The 20,217-nt window shown below is 45.1% G+C and overlaps 1 protein-coding gene across 2 annotated transcripts in view; it reads right to left on the minus strand.

Moving 5' to 3' along the window:
• Nucleotides 1–19,964, minus strand: part of MAP3K9 (mitogen-activated protein kinase kinase kinase 9) — an 83,193-nt gene extending 63,229 nt beyond the window's left edge. For both annotated transcript variants that reach the window (XM_070469565.1, XM_070469564.1), the window contains exons 1-2: nt 19,183–19,964; nt 11,319–11,732 (exon numbers count right to left, since the gene is read on the minus strand). In XM_070469565.1, coding sequence (XP_070325666.1) covers nt 11,319–11,732; nt 19,183–19,582 — 814 coding nt within the window. In that variant the 5' untranslated portion in view covers nt 19,583–19,964. The remainder of the gene's footprint in view (nt 1–11,318; nt 11,733–19,182) is intronic.
• Between the last annotated feature and the right edge of the window lie 253 nt (nt 19,965–20,217).

The raw sequence follows: 20,217 nt of genomic DNA on the forward strand, positions 1-20,217 counted from the left end.
TGATCCACCCCTGGGTCTCCTATATCTAGGTTCAGGTAGCCAGGAGTTCACTGCTTAAGATATAAAAATGTTTTTCAATCTGATTAAAAAATGGTCCAGGACAGAAATTTTTCCTAAGAAGATACACAGATGGCCAACAGGCACACAAAAAGCTGTCCAACATCACTAATCACCAGGGAAACACAAATTAAAACCACAATGAGGCATGACCTCACACATGTTAGAAGGGCTACTACTAAAAAAACAAGAAACAACAAGTGTTGGTGAGGATGTGGAGGAAAGGGAATCCTTGTGCACAGTTCGTGGGAATGTAAATTGATGCAGCCACTATACAGAACAGTATGAGGTTCCTCAAAAAATTTTTAAATATAGAAGTACCTTATGATCCAGCAATCCCACTTCTGGGTATATATCCAAAGGAGATGAAATCACTATCTAGAAGAGGTATCTCCACTTCCATGTTCACTGTAGCATTATTCACAATTAGCAAGTTACATAAAAAACTATGTGTCCGTCTTTGGATGAATGGATAAAGACGAAGTGTATATATATTATGGAATATTATTCAACTATAAAAAAAGAAACCCTGCCATTTGTGACAACATGGATGGACCCTGAGCATATCACACTAAGTGAAATAAGTCAGAAAAAGACAGATACTGTATGATCTCCTTACCTGTGGAATCTTAAAAAAAAGTCAAAGTCATAGAAACAGAACAGAATGGTGGTTCCCAGGGGCTGAGAGGTGGGAGAAATGAGATGCCAGTCAAAGGGTACAAACTTCCAGTTATAAGATAAATAAGTTCTGAGGATCTAATGTACAGCATGGAGACTATAGTTGACAACACTGGATTATATGCTTGAAAGCTGCTAGGAGAATAAATCTTAAATGTTCTCACCGCACAAAAACACGGTAATTATGTGAGGTGATGGATGTGTTAACTACTCCTATTGTGGTGATCATTTCGCAACATTTATGCGTGTCAGGTAATCATGTTGTACATCTTAAATGTACACAATGCTATATGTCAATTATATCTCAGTGAAACTGGGGGGAAAAAAGAAGAAACAAAGTTTTTTTACTGTTTTTTTCCTCCTGAAAATTAAACCACCTAGAAAAACAGTGAATACTGTTATCCTTCTACAGAACACAGAGAAGAAAATGACCAAGTTCACACTGGCAAGCAGGAAAGACAGACTTCATTCCTCGGCTCTGACCTCTGGGTCCTGTAAGTTAGTCATTGCTGATTCCCTGGTTGGTGTCAAGAGCCTCATGCCACCACTGCCCCCCACCCTGGCTGGAAAGCCAGGCGAAGTAACTGGCCAATGTCAGGGTCTGGGAGTGGCTGAGAGAAAGAACACAGTCATGAGATTCAGGAACCCCAAGTACATGGCTTTAGGCAAGCCACTCAACTTCTCCAGGTCACAAAAGAAGGCTCCTTTAAGCTCCAACCTTACCAACAGACACAAGAGAAAATTAGGGTCACTGGAAACTGAAGACTATCTCTATTTCAGTCAACCATGGCCCTTTGCCCTTCCTCTTGGATTCTGAAGATTAACAGAAGGCAGGAACAAAAAAATATAGTAAGTGTCCAGACAGTAAGTGAACTATGACTATAATGGTAGGAGAAGATGAGGTATATTGAGCAAATCATATATAACCATTAAAACAACCAGATTTACACAGTGGAATCGGGGATCACTTTTTTTTTTCAATCATCATCCTTCTTCCTGTTACACTGCTGTATCAAGCACGTCAGGCTGGAAACAAGTCACCAGGGTTTGCAGGGAAAGGTCTTACCTACAAGATTCATCACTGCCTCACCCTTGCCCCAAGTTTGGGGTGCCCCAATTCTGCTCCCAGGGATGGGCAGACAGACGGAGCCTTCAGAGGTGGGCAATTCTGGAGGCAGACATTAGGCTTCTGACTTTTCAAGCAACTTCAAGGAACCCTTTCCTTAGGGTCCCAAGCTCCCCAAAAGTTTATGAAATGGCTATATAAAAGCCGAGGCTGGACAACCATAGGGCAGCTCACCCAGTAAAGGAGTTTGAGTCCATCCAGACAGGAAGTAGGAACAGAAAAGGCAAGATTTCACAGCAAAATTGGAACTGCTGCCAAACATCTGGACTGCCATATGTAAGTCCTATGTTAGGCAGGGTTGGGGAGCGGGGGAGGTAGGAGTAGGGAAAATGGAAGAAGGAAAAACAACAACACTTTTGCTGTCAAGAATCATAGTGGGTGGGGTATAAATTAGGAGACTGGGATTAACATATACACACTATATATAAAACAGATAACCAACATGGACCTACATATATATTGGTTCTACAGTGGTTATAGGACTCTGTGCTTCCACTGCTGAGAAACTAAGATCCCACATCACATGATTTACCCCCCCACCCCAAAAAAACTTACTGAAAAAAAAATCTATAGTGCAATTGGAGAAAATATAAATAAAATACTAAAAATACAAGTATAAGACAAATCATACTCAAAAGTACAAGATCACTAATTGTGGATGTAAATACCAAGGGAATATAGCTGCTGGAATTACAGTACTACTGATCAGTAGATGTATGCACCACTTACTATGTGTCGGGCACTGCTAAGAGATACACCTACCTGATTTTATTTAATCCTCACTTCTACCCAGTAAAATGAGGGAGGTGGGATTATGATTATTCCCATTTTACATTTGCAGAAACTAAGAGAGTACATCCTTTCCTGAAGGTCCCAGCTAGCATCAGAGCGAGGATTCAACGAATGTCACCCAGAACTCACGTGGGTTCATCTCCAGTGGAAAAGGGGGTTCACCTCTCAAGTGTGGGCTCTAGAGGAAGAGAGCTTGGACATTGTCTGGAGAAGGTCTCTGGGGGCCAAGGGGATTCATACATGGGAAAAGGCACAGGGCTGGAATCTGTGATGATCAAAACCACAAACATTTCTTGAGGACCTTTTAAGTGCTGGGCACAACCAGATTTGGAAATAAAGCTGCAATACCGAGAAGGAAAAGAGGTAATCATACTCTATTCTCCTTCCAAAAGAAGGCAATAACACTCAAAATAAAATCTCTTTTGCCCACTCTGAATATTCCAGGGTCTCAAAAGAGAGCACGCCACAAGAATGCTACATTGATTTGGGGAAGCCGGGAGGGGGATGCAAGAAAGGGCATTCCCTTTGACCTTGGCAGCAGACGAAAGAGCGAGAGAAATATATTGCCTTCCTCCTGGGGCTAAAGCATTTTAATTATCAGCTGAGAGGCCAGCAGAGCCATAAAACTGGCCAGCTGTCCCATTCAATCAGGCCAAAGGCCCTAACAAGACAAGGCAGCGTTCTCGGGGGGCCGAGCACTGCGAGTTAAGGCTGGGTCTGGAGACAGCAAGAGGCCCGCGCACAGTAGGAAGGAGCGGCTGGGGATCGATGCCTTCCGTGGCTTCAGCTGAAACAAATCTGCCCGTTTCAGTGGAGAAGGAAATGGCAACCCACTCCAGTATTCTTGCCTGGAAAGTCCCATGGACGGAGCCCCGTTAGGCTACAGTCCATGGGGTCGCAAAGAGTCAGACACGACTTTGTGACTTCACTTTCTTTTTGGTGAGAGAGATAAAACTACCCCTGGCTGGCTTGGCAGAAAGCAGGGCTTTCTGGCTGCCTAAATCCCCATACTACTTTAAAAAGGAAACCCAACTAGAGCCTGTGTATACCTAAAATAACAAGGGATAGAAAGAGCGGGGAAAGGGGCAGCCCTTCACTGAATGTGATTCCAGGTGATACCTTCATGGTAAGTTTCTTCGGTCATGTCCGACTCACTGCGACCCCATGGACTGTAGCCCGCCAGGTTCCTCTGTCCATGGAATTCTCCAGGCAAGAATACTGGAGTGGGTTGCCGTGCCTTCCTCCAGGGGAATCTTCCCAACCCAGGGATCGAACCCACGTATCTTACATCTCCTGCATTGGCAGGCAGGTTCTTTATCACTAGCACTACCTGGGAAGCCTGGATGATACTTGGCGCACATCATTTCAGGCCATCTTAAAACAGCACTACTCTCTTTTGTCTTGTCCATGTGTTACAGATGAGAATCCTGGTGCTCCAAGAGACACGCCCAACGTCAGGGGCACAAGAAGTAGCCTAAATCCTAGTCTCTCTGACTCCCAAGCAGTATTCCTTCCGTGAGACCACATGGCTCCCAATGTCAAGCTTAAGGGGGAAATACTTCTCAAAATCTTCGAGTTTCCCACAGAGAGCAAAAATCCTGGGAAAGTTAGGAAAGAAGGCCAAGTGTGATCCACAGCCTTAACATTTCTCATTTCTGTGTCTCATGGCCACTTCTAGTGTGCTGCACGAGCAGTCTCCCGCACTTTTGTGGGTGATGGGCACAGAGGCACAAGATTAAAACCACTTAAGTGGTCTAGAGGGCTTCCCTGGTGGCTCAGTGATAAAGAATGCCCCTGCCAATGCAGGAGACATGGGTTTGATCTCTGGGTGGGGAAGATCCCCTAGAGAAGGAAATGGCAACCCACTCCAGTACCCTTGCCTGGGAAACCCCTTGGGCAGAGGAGTCTAGCAGGCTACAGTCCATGGGGGTCGCAAAGAGTCAGACATGACTTAGTGATTAAACACCAAGTGGTCTGGAGCCCTGCCTGAAAAAACCTTGTGTTGCTGATTGAGAGGAGTGAGTGGGAAACCAGCCGCAGAGCTCTGACAGGTCAGGACGCCCCCTCGCTCAGCTCCAAGGACAGAGGTGGCCTGTGACGAGCTGCATCCTGCTTCCAGGAGGAAGGAGGCTGCCCTTGGTATATTGTAAGTCCCTGGCATGATTCATGTGGCTGGAGCATCTTGTCTCAGCAAGGCCATCTGTCACGCTCCGAGCAGCGAAGGGGGAAGGGAGAACCTGTGGGCTCTGGTCAGCTGTTTCCCCGCTGTACTGCTTGGTGAAGACTCCCCATCGGGAGCTCTGGCCCCTGCAATGAACCCAGGAAGCGGGGAGCCTGGGTGCACTGCAGCCTGACTCAGATTTAGACAGAGCGTGGGGTCATCATCCACCCTCAATACACACACATTCACACTTTAGATCGTAATGTCAGCCCCAGGAGGGAGGGATCTTAGAGACCATCTCATCCAAACCTCTCATTTCACAGATGAGGAATCTGAGGCCCAGAGAGATGATGAGATGTGCCCGGGGCCACCCAGCCCGTCTGCCCAGGGGGCACCTGGTCAGTGCTCCTTCCACTGCCCCATCTTCTTCTTACCCAGATGCCCAACTAAGAAGCTCTCCTTTCGCCATAACCTTCTCTGAGCCTTAGATGAGTATGAGCTGTAACCCTCTTAGTTGGGCATCTGGGACCATGCTTGTACTGGGCTGGTTTTAGGTCCTTCTCTGTGACCCCAAAGGGAACTCCTTGAGGGCAGGACCGTTGTCTGTTATAGTCCCAACACCAAGCGCTCAAAATGACACAGCAACGAGAACCATCTCTGCACGGGAGATGGTCACGTCCAGGTGAAAGGGGGAAGCAAGGCTTCCAGGCAAAGTTAAAGAAGTGAGAGGTGCATGGGGCCTGCAGTCAGACCTCCCCACCTAGCCCGCTGAGTCACACTCCCCTGGATGGTTATTTGCTTCTTTTCTGCTTTATTCACTTATGTATTTACTTTGACTTGCAGAATGTGTCTCTGTACCCACAGAAAATGCAACCCATCCACTGAACACAATAGTTTAGGACATGCCTGGTACCTGCTGGCTAACCTTAGAAAGAGCCTCCAGCTTAGCACTGACTCCAGAGAGGCTATCAGAAAGTGGCCAGGTGTGACTTGAGTACAGGAAAATGAGGAGGATTTGGACAGGTAGAGAGATGAGGTGAGGGTACCTCCGAAAGCAAGCTTGTTCCCACACCAACAGTAAGTGTGATGAGGGACCAGTGGGTGGGAAGAAATACACAGTATATTCCAGGGGAAAGACGAAACTGGCCTGGCTAAAAGGAAAACGCCTTCAGAGGAAGAAGAGGGAGACAGGACAGCAAAGACCCATGAGAAGTTCACATTTAAAAAGAGGAAGGCTAGCTGAGTTTAAGCTGACATTTGAAAAGGTGTGGCTAGTCCCAAACCAAATCCAGGTCATCGCTCACCTGTGTTCTTTCAGCTATGAAATTAAGAATGAGTTCTCACAGGTTAATGACATGTGGACGCTAAGGCCCAGTGATCAGAGTAATGTTATTCTTAATTATATAAAACAAAAGCACTACACAAAATAAGTATCAGGGCAGTGAAGCACCCCAGCTAACCCTCAGCAGAGTGCAGATAACAGTGCAGCCATGAGGAGTCAGGCCTGGTCTCAGGACTCGCAGCGAGAACCTAGAGAAACTGCTGCCCATTTTGAGCCTCTGCTTCCTATTTGTAAAATAAAGACACTCACAGTCTTCTCTCTGCGGCAATGGTGTGAAAATTAGATAAGAACCCACATAAAATGCTTAGATAGGGCCTGACCAAAAGAGAACACTCAATAAGCATTAGTTGCTTATTATTATTATTATTTAGAGGTTTGGTGATGATGATGATTATATACAGGTTTGGTTTAGTTAATATACTATATCTAAATACTGTAGTTGCTGTTGTTGTTTAGTTGTAAGTCATGTCCAGTTCTCTTCCGACCCCATGGACTGTAGCCAGCCAGGCTCTTCTGTCCATGGGATTTCCCAGGCAAGAATACTGGAGTGGGGTTACCATTTCCTTCTCCAGGGAATCTTCCTGACCCATGGATCGAACCTGTGTCTCTTGCTTGGCAGGCAGATTCTTTACACTGAGCCACCTGGGAAGCCAAAATACTGTAGTGGAAAACTGTAAAACCTTTAAATATCTTGTGGTAGAAGAATATTTACTTAATAAGAAAGTGGTCACAATTTAGCAAGTTGGCAGTGGGGAGAGAAAGCATGCTACAAGCAATGTTCAGTTCAGTTCAGTTCAGTCGCTCAGTCATGTCCGACTCTTTGTAACCCCATGAACCACAACACGCCAGGCCTCCCTGTCCATTACCAACTCCCAGAGTCCATCCAAACCCATGTCCATTAGGATTTCCTGTGTAAGATTTGGGGCTTCCCAGGTTGCTCTAGAAGTAAAGAACACGCCTGCCAGTGAAAGAGACACGGATCAATGTAAGAGACGCAGGTTCGATCTCTGGGTTGATCTCTGCTAATGTTAGAGAAGTGGGTTTGATCCCAGGGTCAGGAAGGTCTCCTGGAGGAGGGCATGGCAACCCACTCCAGTATTCTTGCCTGGAGAATCCCAAGGACAGAGGAGCCTGGCAGGCTACAGTCCACAGGATCACAGTCACACACAACTGAAGTGACTTAGCACACACGCATAGTTAAGATTCAGGGGTGAAAAGAAATATGCAAAAATGCAAAAAAAAAAAAAAAAAAGGAAAAACACACACTGCGTTTAGCTCTATGTTCTTCCATGTTTTTTAATGGGAGAAAAGAAGTTAATAACAAAAGTAATACCACTACTTTCACTTTGAGCAAGGCTTTTCATTTTCTATCACCTCATTTTTATACTAATTTTATTTTTAATAGCCCCTATTAAACTGTTATTTTGCCAAATGCCCTTAAGCCAAAAACCTGAAATCCACTTACCTGCCCCCAAAAGGACAATCTTTCCACTAAAAGACCATCTTTCACTAACACCTTTGCTAACAATCAAGTGGCTGGTTTTCCCCAGTGTGAGGAGCAGAGACACATAAATCCACTTTTATAGCCAGGACTTCAGTGAGTAGTTTCAAGAAGAGATGTTTAAGTTAATGATGCACTGCGGTAGCATAGTAGAAACCATCCCTTAAATCAGGAGTCTGAGCCACACATCCCAGCGCCTGGCTAACCTTGCTTTATTGGCTGTATAATGCTAAAAATCTAATAACTATCTAAGATAACATTTCTTCCCAATGCATGTTCCCAGATTTCATGGTAAGACTGCCAGCTGTTTCCCCACCATCCACGTTCTCTCTCTTCCTTGGTAACAGACCCTGATTATTAGCCAGGCTCCACGCCAACCCAGAATAAAACCCTCCACCGCCCAGTGGCCCCTGCGCTAGCCATGGCTATGGGACTCCATTCTAGCCACTGAATACACACAGATGTGCTGTGCTGGATTTCCAGGAAGCTAATGGGAGACGACTCAGCCAGAGGAGCAGCTTACTCTGTGCTTCTGCTTTTCCTGCTCCTTCAGGCCTGTGACTCTGACCAAATAATTGGCATTTCAGAAGTCATCCTGGATCCTAAGGCAACCCTGAGATGCAGTAAAGAGATGTGGAGATGCTTTAAACACCCCCGGCCTTCTTTCCAAACACAAATGAATGTATACCTTGTTTTAGCCACTGTTACTTTGTTTTGTTTTTTCAAGTTATGTGCATTACACCTAAACTTACTTCAGATGATACATGAACAACCTAAGATAGTCTATGCTACAAATATGTCATAAATAGCACACGACTTTTTTAAACAGATGATCAGAAAAAAAATAAATAAATAAACAGATGATCAGGATATATAAAACCTTTTAATAAATTACTTTTTTACTGAACCTTTTGTAACAGATTTTATTACCAGCTATTTCCTTTTTTCCACAAGACAGCCCCCATGTATACCTTATTCTTTTCTCTAGGGGTTCAAAGTCAACTAACACATATAATTCACAGAATTCTGCCCTCACATGACTATAAACAAAATGCAACTCTCTGGAGCTTCTAATAAAAACCAAGCGAAACAGTATCCCCAGTATCCCCAAGTCTGCAAAACACAAAGAAGTTACAACTCTCATTCTGCAGGCAAAGAAATGACGTAACACTTCTAAAATGATTTTCAAGTCGGTACACGCAGCAATGAATAAGAACAGTGTCATCAGGGTTCATATTGGATAAATTCAATCATGGACAAACAGCCACCCACAGACAAATACCAAGGAGTTACCCCAACTCACATATGAGATTTACAGCAGGCATCAACATCAGCACCAGTGGACTATGCACATTTCAGGGCATCAACCGTCGCTGGGTGAGGTCCTTTAAAATAGTACCCTATGTATGCCCTGCCACCATACACTGTACCTGAAGGTCCCCCTCGGAAATCCTAAAACCCACATTAGGACAAGGACCAGGGTTTTGTCTCCAAGGAGACAGAATGACACTCAGGTCCCCTGCACCTCCTTAGCGAGTTAGTTTTCCCTTCATAAGAGTCTAGACTTTCGTGCTCGCTTCGGCAGCACATATACTGAAAGAGTCTAGACTTCCAAACATAAATCAAAAAATGTAAAACCTTGTATCTGCAGCTTGAAATTATACCCAGATGTAAAACTTCATAGAGGAAATTATTAACTTTTACAATCACCCTAGACCAAGTTTTTAAATGGGCTCAATTATGTAAGATTAGTGCACAATGCCTGGTTCACCCAGCATGATAAGGATATAAGAATGCATTTTTTAAAAAATTCAGCTTCTATATCACGTTTTCTACCAACACATCTGCTTATTCTCACTCCATCATCCAAAGCAATCTCTAGGTAGAAATTTTTTTTTTCCTTAAAAAGGAAGTCAGCAGAAGTTTTAACTTATTTTATACATTTAAAGGGCTTTCCTGGTGGCTCAGATGGTAAAGAATCCATCTGCAAAGAACCCAGGAGACCTGGGTTCGATCCCTGGGTTGGGAAGGACCCCTGGAGGAGGGATGGCAACCCACTCCAGTATTCTTACCTGGAGAATCCCCCACCATGGACAGAGAAGCCTATAGTCCATGGAGTTGCAAGGAGTCAGACACAACTAGGCGCACACACACATACACATTTAAAGAACAGAACTGTGCAGGAGGGATGAGAATAATCATATAGTAAAGAGATAGAATAATGGCAGAAGGAAAAGAGGAACCAGATTTACTTTATGGAACTTAAATCCTTCACATGCATTATATCCATAATACACAGCTAATGCTCCATACTCTCACCAGGAGGAAATCTGCTCTTACTAAAGGGGAAGAGGATGCATGTAGATGAGATAAGGGTAACAAATGCTATTTTAAAGTAAGTTGGAAAGTATATTTCTGTATATATGGGCCATATATGCTTTTTAAATGTCTGGGAAAATATGCCAAATGCAATATATACACTTCCAGAAGGAAAACATTATGGGTGATCCTTCTTTCTGTTTATCTACACTTCCTAATTTTTGCAGAACAAAAGTACTTACTACCTACATTATTTAAAACATATTTTTTAAAGTTAACAGATTCACAATAGCATCAACACAAAAATAAGCCACATCTGGAACAACCAGGAGGAAAACAGGGTCTAAAGGATTTCTGGGCTCAAAGCTGAAGGACACAGAGCGTGAAATTCCTGGGACCCCAAACTCCTCTAACGCCCTCCTCTCTGGACAGGATGCCCAAAGTGACTTTAGGCATATACCACTTAGCAAACTGTATACTCTCTACCATGCAGTTTAGGCCGGGGAAAGTCCAAATTACCACACAAAAGAAGCATACTCCCAGGGCCTGCTGATTCAACCAAGGAAAGAGACTGAAGTTGATACCAACCCGCCATTTAATTATGTCTAACACTTGCTTTACAATCCAGTTTATGGGTTCTAGATGTTTAATAAACAGTTACTTCTCAGTTCCCTGCTATTAAACACTGTGTAGTTATGACAATTAATTAATACCACCTTGAGGCCATCAGGAGAGCTGTAGGTCTACCAGTGAGGTCGTGTTCCCCAAGCTGACACGGTCACCTGAACAGGCCTCACGGCTTAAACGACACGCCTCCTCTCTCTTATTCCCCTTCTCTGGTGGGAACTCAGGTTGGACAGTTCAGACAGAAATGCAAGTAGATGGTATTGGTTTGCTCTATCTATTGTTTCACTAAAGAGAAAAACTCCTTTTGTGTTCAGAAGCACCCACCCTTTCCTCAGAATGGAAAAACGAACCTATGCGTTTTGTTTGAATAGTACATCACAGAGTTACACACCGCCAACCGTGCCTGCTAATTGGGTTTTTTCTTTTTTTGGTATTTTTCTTCTTTTCTTTTTTTTGGTAATTTTTTCCCCCTTTTTCTTTCTCTTTTTGGCTGTGCCATGTGGCATGCAGGATCTTAGTTCCCCAACCACGCCCTCTACAGTGGAAGCACAGAGCCCTAACCACTGAACCACCAGAGAATTCCCAAAGGATGGACTGGCTTTATGCAAGGCATTTCACTGCCCAATAAGATTCCTGAGACATCCACCCCAACCCAAGCTATGGACCGGGTCTGAAAGTGATCTCCAGCCCTCCAGCCCCACCTCTCCATACTCACTGTTGCTGGATTTAAGGTCGCGGTGGATGATGGGGACGATTGCCTCATCATGTAAGTAGTTCATCCCTCTGGCAATCTGCACGGCCCAGTTCACCAAGATGTCTGGGGGAATCCTTTTCCCAGATAATACTCTATTCAAAGGCCCTCCACGGGCAAACTCCATGACCAAGCAGAGGTTGGGTTCCTTCAGACACACCCCCCGAAGGGCAATGATGTTGGGGTGCTTCAGCATGGCAAAGAGCTTGGCCTCCTGGCGGACGTTCTCTATGGTCTGGCTGATGTCCTCGTCAGGATCATGGCGAGCTGCTTTCACGGCGACTTCATCCCCTATCCAGAAAGCACGATAGACCTTCCCAAAGCCCCCAATGCCGATAATCTCTTCCAAGGTCAGCTCCGCAAAATCAATCTCTAACACTGAGAAAGAAAAGGCAAAAAGGAGCAAGTCAAAAACATTTGAAAAACACCATTTAATCACCCATTTATCTGGCTGGGGAAACACAACAAGCTGTCTATTCACTTGGCTTTTCAGTCTCCCCAGAATAAACTCCCCAAGGACAGGAAAAGGGGATAACATTTTTTTCTGTGGCCAGCACATTATCTTTAGTGACCAGCACAAAGTAGGTATTCAGTAAGTATTCACGAAATAACTTCTACTTGGAAATTCATGAAGAATACTGTACTGAGAGCAACCATTTTAACTAACAGAAAAACTGGGGGAGATCAATCACTGTGTGGCTTATTCACATTTTACTCTGTATATACTAGATAGCAAGAAGCATATAATACAGTGCCAAGGCAGACAGACAACAACCAAACTGTAGGGTAAAAGAGCTTTGGTGGTGGTATGATCCGAAGATGAGAGAAATCACTCACTCCCACCACAGGAGAGGGATTAAGAGAGTGAGTGGGAAAAGGATTCTCAAGGAAGGAAACATCTGAAATGGGCCCAAAGACTGAGAGGAAGGGATATCATCAGGAAAAGAAGACCAAGGTGGAGAAGACAATCCCGGTACATGGAAGGTCATGAGCCAGAACATAGGGCATGAAGCACTTATTCACAGTAGACATGACATGGAAACAACCTAGATGTCCATCAACAGATGAATGGATAAAGATGTGATACATACATACAATTGAATGTTACTCGGCCATAAGAAAGAATGAAATAATGCCGTTTGCAAACATGGGTGGACCTAGAGATTATCATAGCAAGGGAAGAAGTCAGACAGAAAGACAAACACAGTATGATATCACATGTACATGGAATCTAAATTATGACACAAATGAACTTATCTATGAAACAGAAACAGACTCAAAGACAGAACAGACTTGGGGTTGCCAAGAGGGTGAGTGTATTGAAGAGGGATGGAGTGGGAGTCTGGGGTTAACAGATGCAAACTAGTATATATAGAATGGATAAATAACAAGGTCCTGCTCTTCCTACAAGGGAACTGCATTCAGTATCTTGTGATAAACCATAATGGAAAAGAAAATAAGGAAGAAAGTAAGTATATGCATAACTGGATCACTGCTATACAGCAGAAATTAACACAACATTGTAAATCAACTCTACTTCAATAAAGAGAAAAGGGGCAGGGGGGAAAGAACATGGGCATGAAGGTATGTAGCCTATCAGGAATTTCAGGGAGTCCAGGGCAGCTGGGTTGTATGCATTAGGGTAGATGAGGCTCAAAGTCTTGCTGGGGTCAGACTTGTGACTTAGAAAGGAAACCAACTCTGGCAGCTATGTGAAACGTAATAGCAAAAGGGACCGCTAAGGAGACCACCGCAGTAATCCAGACACACAAGGACAAGAGTCAAATCTCAGTAGCCGTGAAGACTGGAAATCAGGAAAAAAATCAGGAGACCTTCAAAACTTGGTTTTTCCAGGACCTGGTGATTAAAGTGTGCGAGAAAGAGGAGTCTCCAAGGCAACATCTTACTCCCACCACAGTTCCATCCCTGAGGTTCCCAGTGTCACCCCCCCCTCATTTCCCATCCCAAATCCAGAGTTTGGATCTACCATACTTGACTGTATCTTTAGCTGTTTGGAAAGATTTCCATGGATAGGGAATAATAACCACCAGTGATGATGAATCTTGAGTTAGATATGGTGTTCTGTACAAGTATAGTGCTATTTCATGTTTCTCTCATGAAAACCCTATTCTCTGTCATCTCAGTCTCTTTCCTTGTCTTCACCCAGATGACCCAGGTGGCCTCGGGTCTCAAGCTTAACTATAATCTCCTAGAGGAACTTTTCTTAACCCCTCTACTAAACAAGGCCAGGCCCCCATCAAGCACTTCCATAGCAGTCTCTATTGGCAAGACTCATCGTTATAATTATTTGTTCAATGCCTATTGTCCTTGCCTTGCAAGATGCAAGAGGGCTAATCCTCTCTGCCTGACATACCACTGTCCCTTACATGCTGAACATTCAGCTGGTGACCAACAGACAGTAAAGCAAAATGGGGAGAATCTACTTCAGTATGAAAGAAATCAAACTCAGAACTGTGGGGGAAAACTGGAACTGGACCTCCTGAAACAAATACAGAGAATAGTCACATTGCTATAGAAGAAAAAATTGAACACAAAGATCACGTATTTCTGAACTCTTGGCAAGACTGAAAGAGGAGATGCCCACTGCAGACTGTTCTTTTCTATTCTCAGCCAGCTCCACACTGGCTTCATTCTCCATTCAGATGTTGGTGGTGCTGAGACATAGGTTCCTGCTCAGTTACAGCACTTCCATCCTATCAAAGGCTAATATTCATTTATATTTTGTAATTCACCTGGCAGTCTGCACAAAGAAAACTCTTAGGAAGTTAGTCGGACTGCCTTGAAGTCTACAAAATATGTGGCCCATTTGCACCCTCAAAGTTTCAATTGTTCAAGATTATCACCTCAGTAACCAACACAACATTGTAAAGTAATTTTCCTCCAATTAAAAAATAAATTTAAAAGTTTTATGAGAACAAAAGTAAATAAATGACAGCAACAACAAAAGGTCATCACCTTATCTAGCACCCTTCTTGAAAAATAAATGGTGTGTCCTGCAGACTAATAATCTACATCCATTCTACAATCCTCCAGTATACCTCTCAGTACTACAGAAGCTGGAAAGTTTAAAAACTACATTTCCCAGACTTCTTGACAGAGTGCTGGTTCAGCCAATGAGATGCACAAGATTCAGAAGGCAGAAGTGATATGGAGACCATCTCCTTGCTGCTTCTCCTGCTAAGCAAGGCTGCGGAGAAGTGGGTTTTCTATAATATCATGTCAGTGTCCAATTATTTGGCTTCCCAAGTGGCGCTAGTGGTAAAGAATCTTTCTGCCAATGTAGGAGATTAAGAGACGTGGGTTCAATCCGTGGGCCAGGAATATCCCCTGGAGAAGGAGAAGGGTACCCTACTCCAGTATTCTTGCCAGGAGAATCCCATGGACAGAGGAGCCTGATGGGTTCCAGTTCATGGGGGTAGCTTATTAGTTTTGCAGATGTGGAAAGGAAAGTTGCAAGGCCAAGTAGTCACCTAATCTCCAGACAGCAACTACAACAGGGTATTGGAGAAGTCAACTTCAATGACAACTCCTGATTCTGTACCTTCTCAGAGAAGCAGCACCTGTCTGGTGGGCCAGGTCTGCAATGGACTGGGAGTTGGTCCCATAGTTCTAGCCAAGAGCCCCTTCTCCCTGCCCTTCCAACAAATCTACAAGCACCCAATTTCTTCTACTAAATTGTTTTCTATTTAAAGTAGTTTGAGTGTTTTTAGGTCCTAAAATGAATCCTGACTGATTAATAATTCTTGTCTTATCTATTACATGAATAAGAAAAAATATGCCTACATCAAAAAGAGATTAGAACCTTCCTGGAGAAAACTGTAAGTTACATTAGGAATCCATTGGTCATGGAGGGAGCACTCTTTTTTTTTTTAACCAGATTTTTCATGGATAAAAAGGTAGGTGCCTATTTAATAAATGCACATTTACATATCTTATTCCTCAGATATCTGAGTTCTCTTTAAGGAAATTAAGTGCTGTATTTTCTTGTGTATCCACCCTCTTCTTTCCTCTGGTCTGAAGCATAGTTGTGAACACACAGGAGGTGTTAAATATTTATTTAAACATTTATCATTGTTGTTGAGTCACTAAGTCATGTCCAACTCTTTGCAATCCCAAGGACTGTAGCCCACCAGGTTCCTCTGTCCAAGGGATTTCCCAGGCAAGAATACTGGAGTGGGTTGCCATTTCCTTCTCCAAGGGATCTTCCCAACCCAGGGAATGAATCCATGTCTCCTGCATTGGCAGGCAGATTCTTCACCACTAAGACACCAGGGAAGCCCCTTATTTAAACATAAGAGGACTTAAAAGATGTGATTCTGAACCAGGGTGCTGAAAGGACAGCTCCTCTGATGGCATTTCACAGAAGACAGAAAACCTCTGTGGGGAAGGCAAAGCCATGATCTCTCTCTCTGTGTGTAGAACATAAACTCTCATGTTCTTGCTACTTAATCAAGGAAATATTTTGACCAGCCTTCAAGAAAAGCATAGAAGAGAACTTACAAGAAGACAGAAGACAGAATAGTGGAGGATGTGGGGAGGCTCCTCTCCTTTCTCTTCCCTGTTAGGAAGTCCTTGTGGATAGAAACTAGACTATCACTGCAGCTGAGAGCATGTGGGACTCCTTCCCTTCCCTGCTCCAGTAAAGACCTGGTTTAAAGTAAGAATCAGGTCAAGTCTCATGCAGCACATATTTCAGTTTCTGTGGAAGAATATATCCAGGAATATCAGGGAAAAAATCCTTATTTCTTTCAGTTTTGGAGCCAAGACACTATTCCCTCTCAAATGTATCCTTAGAAACTAAACATACAGGCACATTCTAATGAGTTTGGGGTAAGTGAATAGTACACACATCACTCATTTAAAAATCTTAAGTACATCTGAAAATACACCCTTATATTTCTAGTGAGTGCAAGACAAAGAAATGTAAATCAATCATATCCTTAATGTATGCCCTGCTTGAAAACAAAACAACTCTCCTGTAAGAGAAACTTTTTCTCAATACCTATGGTTATAGATTTCCAAAGATGACATAACTATACATTTTCCATCTTTCACTAAAATAAAGAAGATGAACACGCTCTTGGGTTATTTATATTTGTCAGCCCCACGGAGAGCTAAACTCTAATACCTACATTGGAGAAGATAAATGCACTCTATGAGTGTTGGATGACTTATAATACCCTTCCTATATGTTTTCCTTGTCACAAGATTTAGTAATTTCCTCCTCTTCTGTTTTGATTAAAGTCTGCAACAAAAATTTCACTCTGAAAAGCAGTATTTGAAACTAAAACTGAACATTATTCATGGCAACCCATTCCAGTATTCTTGCCTGGAGAATTTCATGGACAGAGAGGAGCCTGGCTGGCTACAGTCCATGGAGTCACAAAGTCAGACACGCGACAGAGTAACTAAACACTTTTGTGTCTTCTATTCACAATCTAATAGCAAAATTCATGCCCCAAAGAGGAAGTTCAAAAAACTAACTGGGGAAGTTGTCAAAGGCTCAATTTCATTCAAAGTCTTTGGAGGCAAGGTAGTCAATTACCTTTATTTTCTGAGTGACAGTAACTGAACCAGTGGACACAGCATACAGACCAGAAACACTTGATCAGATCAGCAACCTCCTTTAGCGAAGCACTGCACTGAAATTATATATTTACATCACCAGTTTCCCTCATGTGTGACTTTTAAGTACCTCCTCACCTTCTCATTTCTTTATCCCCGGGTATTTAACACAGTATTTCTCTTTCACTAGGCACTCTAATTGGTTTTTGATTAGAACTAAATTTTCTGAATTATCAAGAATTAAGCCCAGACAAGATCAGAACTCCCAGTGTGGCTAATTAACGTAACAAGACCTTCAAATGCAATGTTGTTCAAGTCAATTATTTCAGTAAGTACAAGATGCTTCCTAATTTCTCGTCATCTAAGTTTTAGATACAGGAATCTATTCTATCCAAGGTAACTTTTGTTACCGTAAAGGTGAAGTCCTGGGCACCCAACGGAGAAGGAGCTTCTAACATGGTGCAGTGTGGACCTATCTGGTTTTCTGTGCATGGGTTCGTCCAGCCTCGGTCAGGTTCACTCCTGACTGCTCTGAAAGCAGGAGCACAAGCTACTAAAGAAACTCAGTTCCTGCTCACGAACCTCACAGAGCTCTTCTACTCTGATACCAGATGTCTCTGAAAAACAAATCACCAAACATCACCCACAAAGAACCTCAAAATTTGACATGTTTAAACTACACTACTTTCTAACATGCCAGGCCAACATCTCTTCCAGTATGCGACCAAGTTCATCTTCAACACTATTTGGGACATTATATGCTAGGACCTTTAGCCTTCACTTTTCTAGCACTAGTGCCAAAAAGATGCAACAACTGGAAACAATGTAATGTGTCACCTCCAGGTATTATAAAGATCAAATAGCAGAAGCAGGAAGTTTTTAACTGAATAAAATAGAGAGAAAACAAAGGAAGCTAAATACTTTAATGTCAATTTGACAGTTAAAACAAGGAAAGAGGCTATGATTTTGATACTAATGGCTGTTATTTAATAAACATGTTGAGATATAATACAATTGTTTGGGTGAAAATAAGTCATAGGACCAGAGAAAAAACTGTTACAAGTAAAAGTTTTAAACTATTTAAAGTTATCCCTCGGTAATGATTTTTTAAATCAGCTAAGGGGCAAAGTACATAAAACATAGAATAAATGAAGATACATGTCTAATAACAATACTTTTTTAACAGGAAAGAAATTATAATACAGGAAACCCTCAGTATTACAAAATACTGTAAACTGTACCGGGAGATATTTACATCTTTTTTCTAAAACTACCTAGCATCACGGATTAAAGGATTCTAATGGCAAGTTAACTCCTTTGAAAAAACAAAGAAAAATTCATTACAGGGTGTGGAACAGGGGGCTCCTGGGAAATTGGTGGAAACCAGGACACTGGAAGAAAGGCCCTGGGAGGGACCTCTGGGTATCATTCCCCTTAGATTTGGCAAGTACCAAATATAGGCAAGGATCTAGGGTGAGAAGAAAGGAGAAAATATATTGTCTAGGTGTCAAGGTGCTGGGATTTCACCACTATATCCTGTGCTCCTGATTCCTCTGGGGGGGATGACATACTTTTCCCTATCATTTCTCCACTCATCACCTGCCCCTCCACCTACTCTCTCTCTCTCTCTCTCTCACACACACCCTTCTTAGCACATTATTCAGTGAGACTCCTAAAGGCACCACTTTTGAGATACAAGATTAGGATCGAAGAAATCAACACGGAATTTCAAAGGTGTTTCAAAGGCTTCCTGGGACTTGTGAACCAGCTCGGCCCTGAGGGAGACACCACCATCTCCTTTAAAGCAAAAGTAAGGGGCGAGGACAGGCGATAGAAGAGGTCGAGAAGGTCCCTGATTTGAGGACTAAGGTTATTACAGAAACCACCAGCTTGCCTAAAATCCTGCCAGATTTGGGGGGCGGGGGAGGTGTTGGGGCTTCAGGATGTGGAATCGAGCTGCTGCTGAGGTGGTCAGGTGAAGGTGAAGAAGCCCAAGCGCCTGAGGTTCCAAGCGAGGCCTGCCTGCGGCGTGTCTTATCTTACCCACTGCACCCACCAAAGCCCGTGTAGCCTGAGCGCGCGCGCGCGCGCGCGCGCACACACACACACACACCCAGGTCAATCATTGCCCACCCCAACCTAACCTTCAGGGAGGTCTCCCCTCCCTCTGCAATCATCCCCAGGCTTCCATCATCCCCCGTCCCCCTCCCCCGCCGGGCTCCCGAGCCCGCCTTCGCCTTACACTGAATGGGCGGGTAGCAACTGGGGTCCTCGCCGCCGGGCTGGCAGCGGCTGGAGAAGGCGCTGCGCGGGGTCACGTAGTTGCTCGGGAAGATGCCCACTCGCTGGTTCAGCTGCCCGGTCCACCAGCCCTCGTCGCCGGACACCTGCGAGTCCTTGGACAGCACCTCCACCACGTCGCCCAGCCGCAGGGTCAGCTCGTCCTCGCCCGCCGCCTCGTACTCGAACACGGCAGTCCAGTAGGGCAGCGGCGCGCCGCAGCCCAGCTCCCGGGGGGCCGTCACCGCCTCCTCCTCCTCTTCTTCCTCCTCCTCGGCCCCGGCCCCGGCTCCATCCTCCCCCGGCGGGGCGGCAGCAGCGGCGCTCGCCAGGCAGCCGAGAAGCGCACTGGAGGGCTCCATGGAGCGGCCGATCCATAGGGTGCGGGGCTGCCGCCGCCCGCAGGAGCCGCCGCCGCCTATTGTTCATGCGGCTCCGCGGAGCTGGGGGGACACCCCTCCCCCGACGGCGGCCTCAGGTAGGGCCGGGGTTGGCGGGGCGGCGAGCGCCGGATCGCTCGGGGCTGGGGCCGGCAGGAGCGGAGACAAGTGCGCGGAGCTCGAGCGCTCACCGCAGCATCGGGTCGCGGCGGGCCGGAGCCCTAGCCTTCGCGATCGCCCCCCTGGGGCGGCCTGGCTACCTCCGCCGCGGGTAACCTGCTCGCGCAGCCGGTGCCAGCAGCCGCCCGCTGCCGCCGCCGCCGCCGCCGCCCGCCGGCCGCCGCTCCCCGCTCCGCGCTGCGCCCCGCCCCCTGCGCCGCCCGCACGCCCTGGACCACCTGACGCGGACCTGGCTCCACCCCAGCCCTGCGGACCCTAGCGGGCAGGGCCTCTCTGCTGAAGGGCCCGCCCCCCCGGGCTATCCTGTCTTCCCATTGGACGCCGCCGACCCCCGCCAGCCATCCACCCCGCCCCACTCCACCCACCCTGCTCCTACGTCACGGGTCCCCCCTGTCCCCGCCCCCCGCCCTGTGCGGGCTCTCCCATTCTCAAACCCC

This window comes from Odocoileus virginianus, chromosome 6, assembly GCF_023699985.2.
Source record: "Odocoileus virginianus isolate 20LAN1187 ecotype Illinois chromosome 6, Ovbor_1.2, whole genome shotgun sequence".
Classification (NCBI taxonomy): domain Eukaryota; kingdom Metazoa; phylum Chordata; class Mammalia; order Artiodactyla; family Cervidae; genus Odocoileus; species Odocoileus virginianus.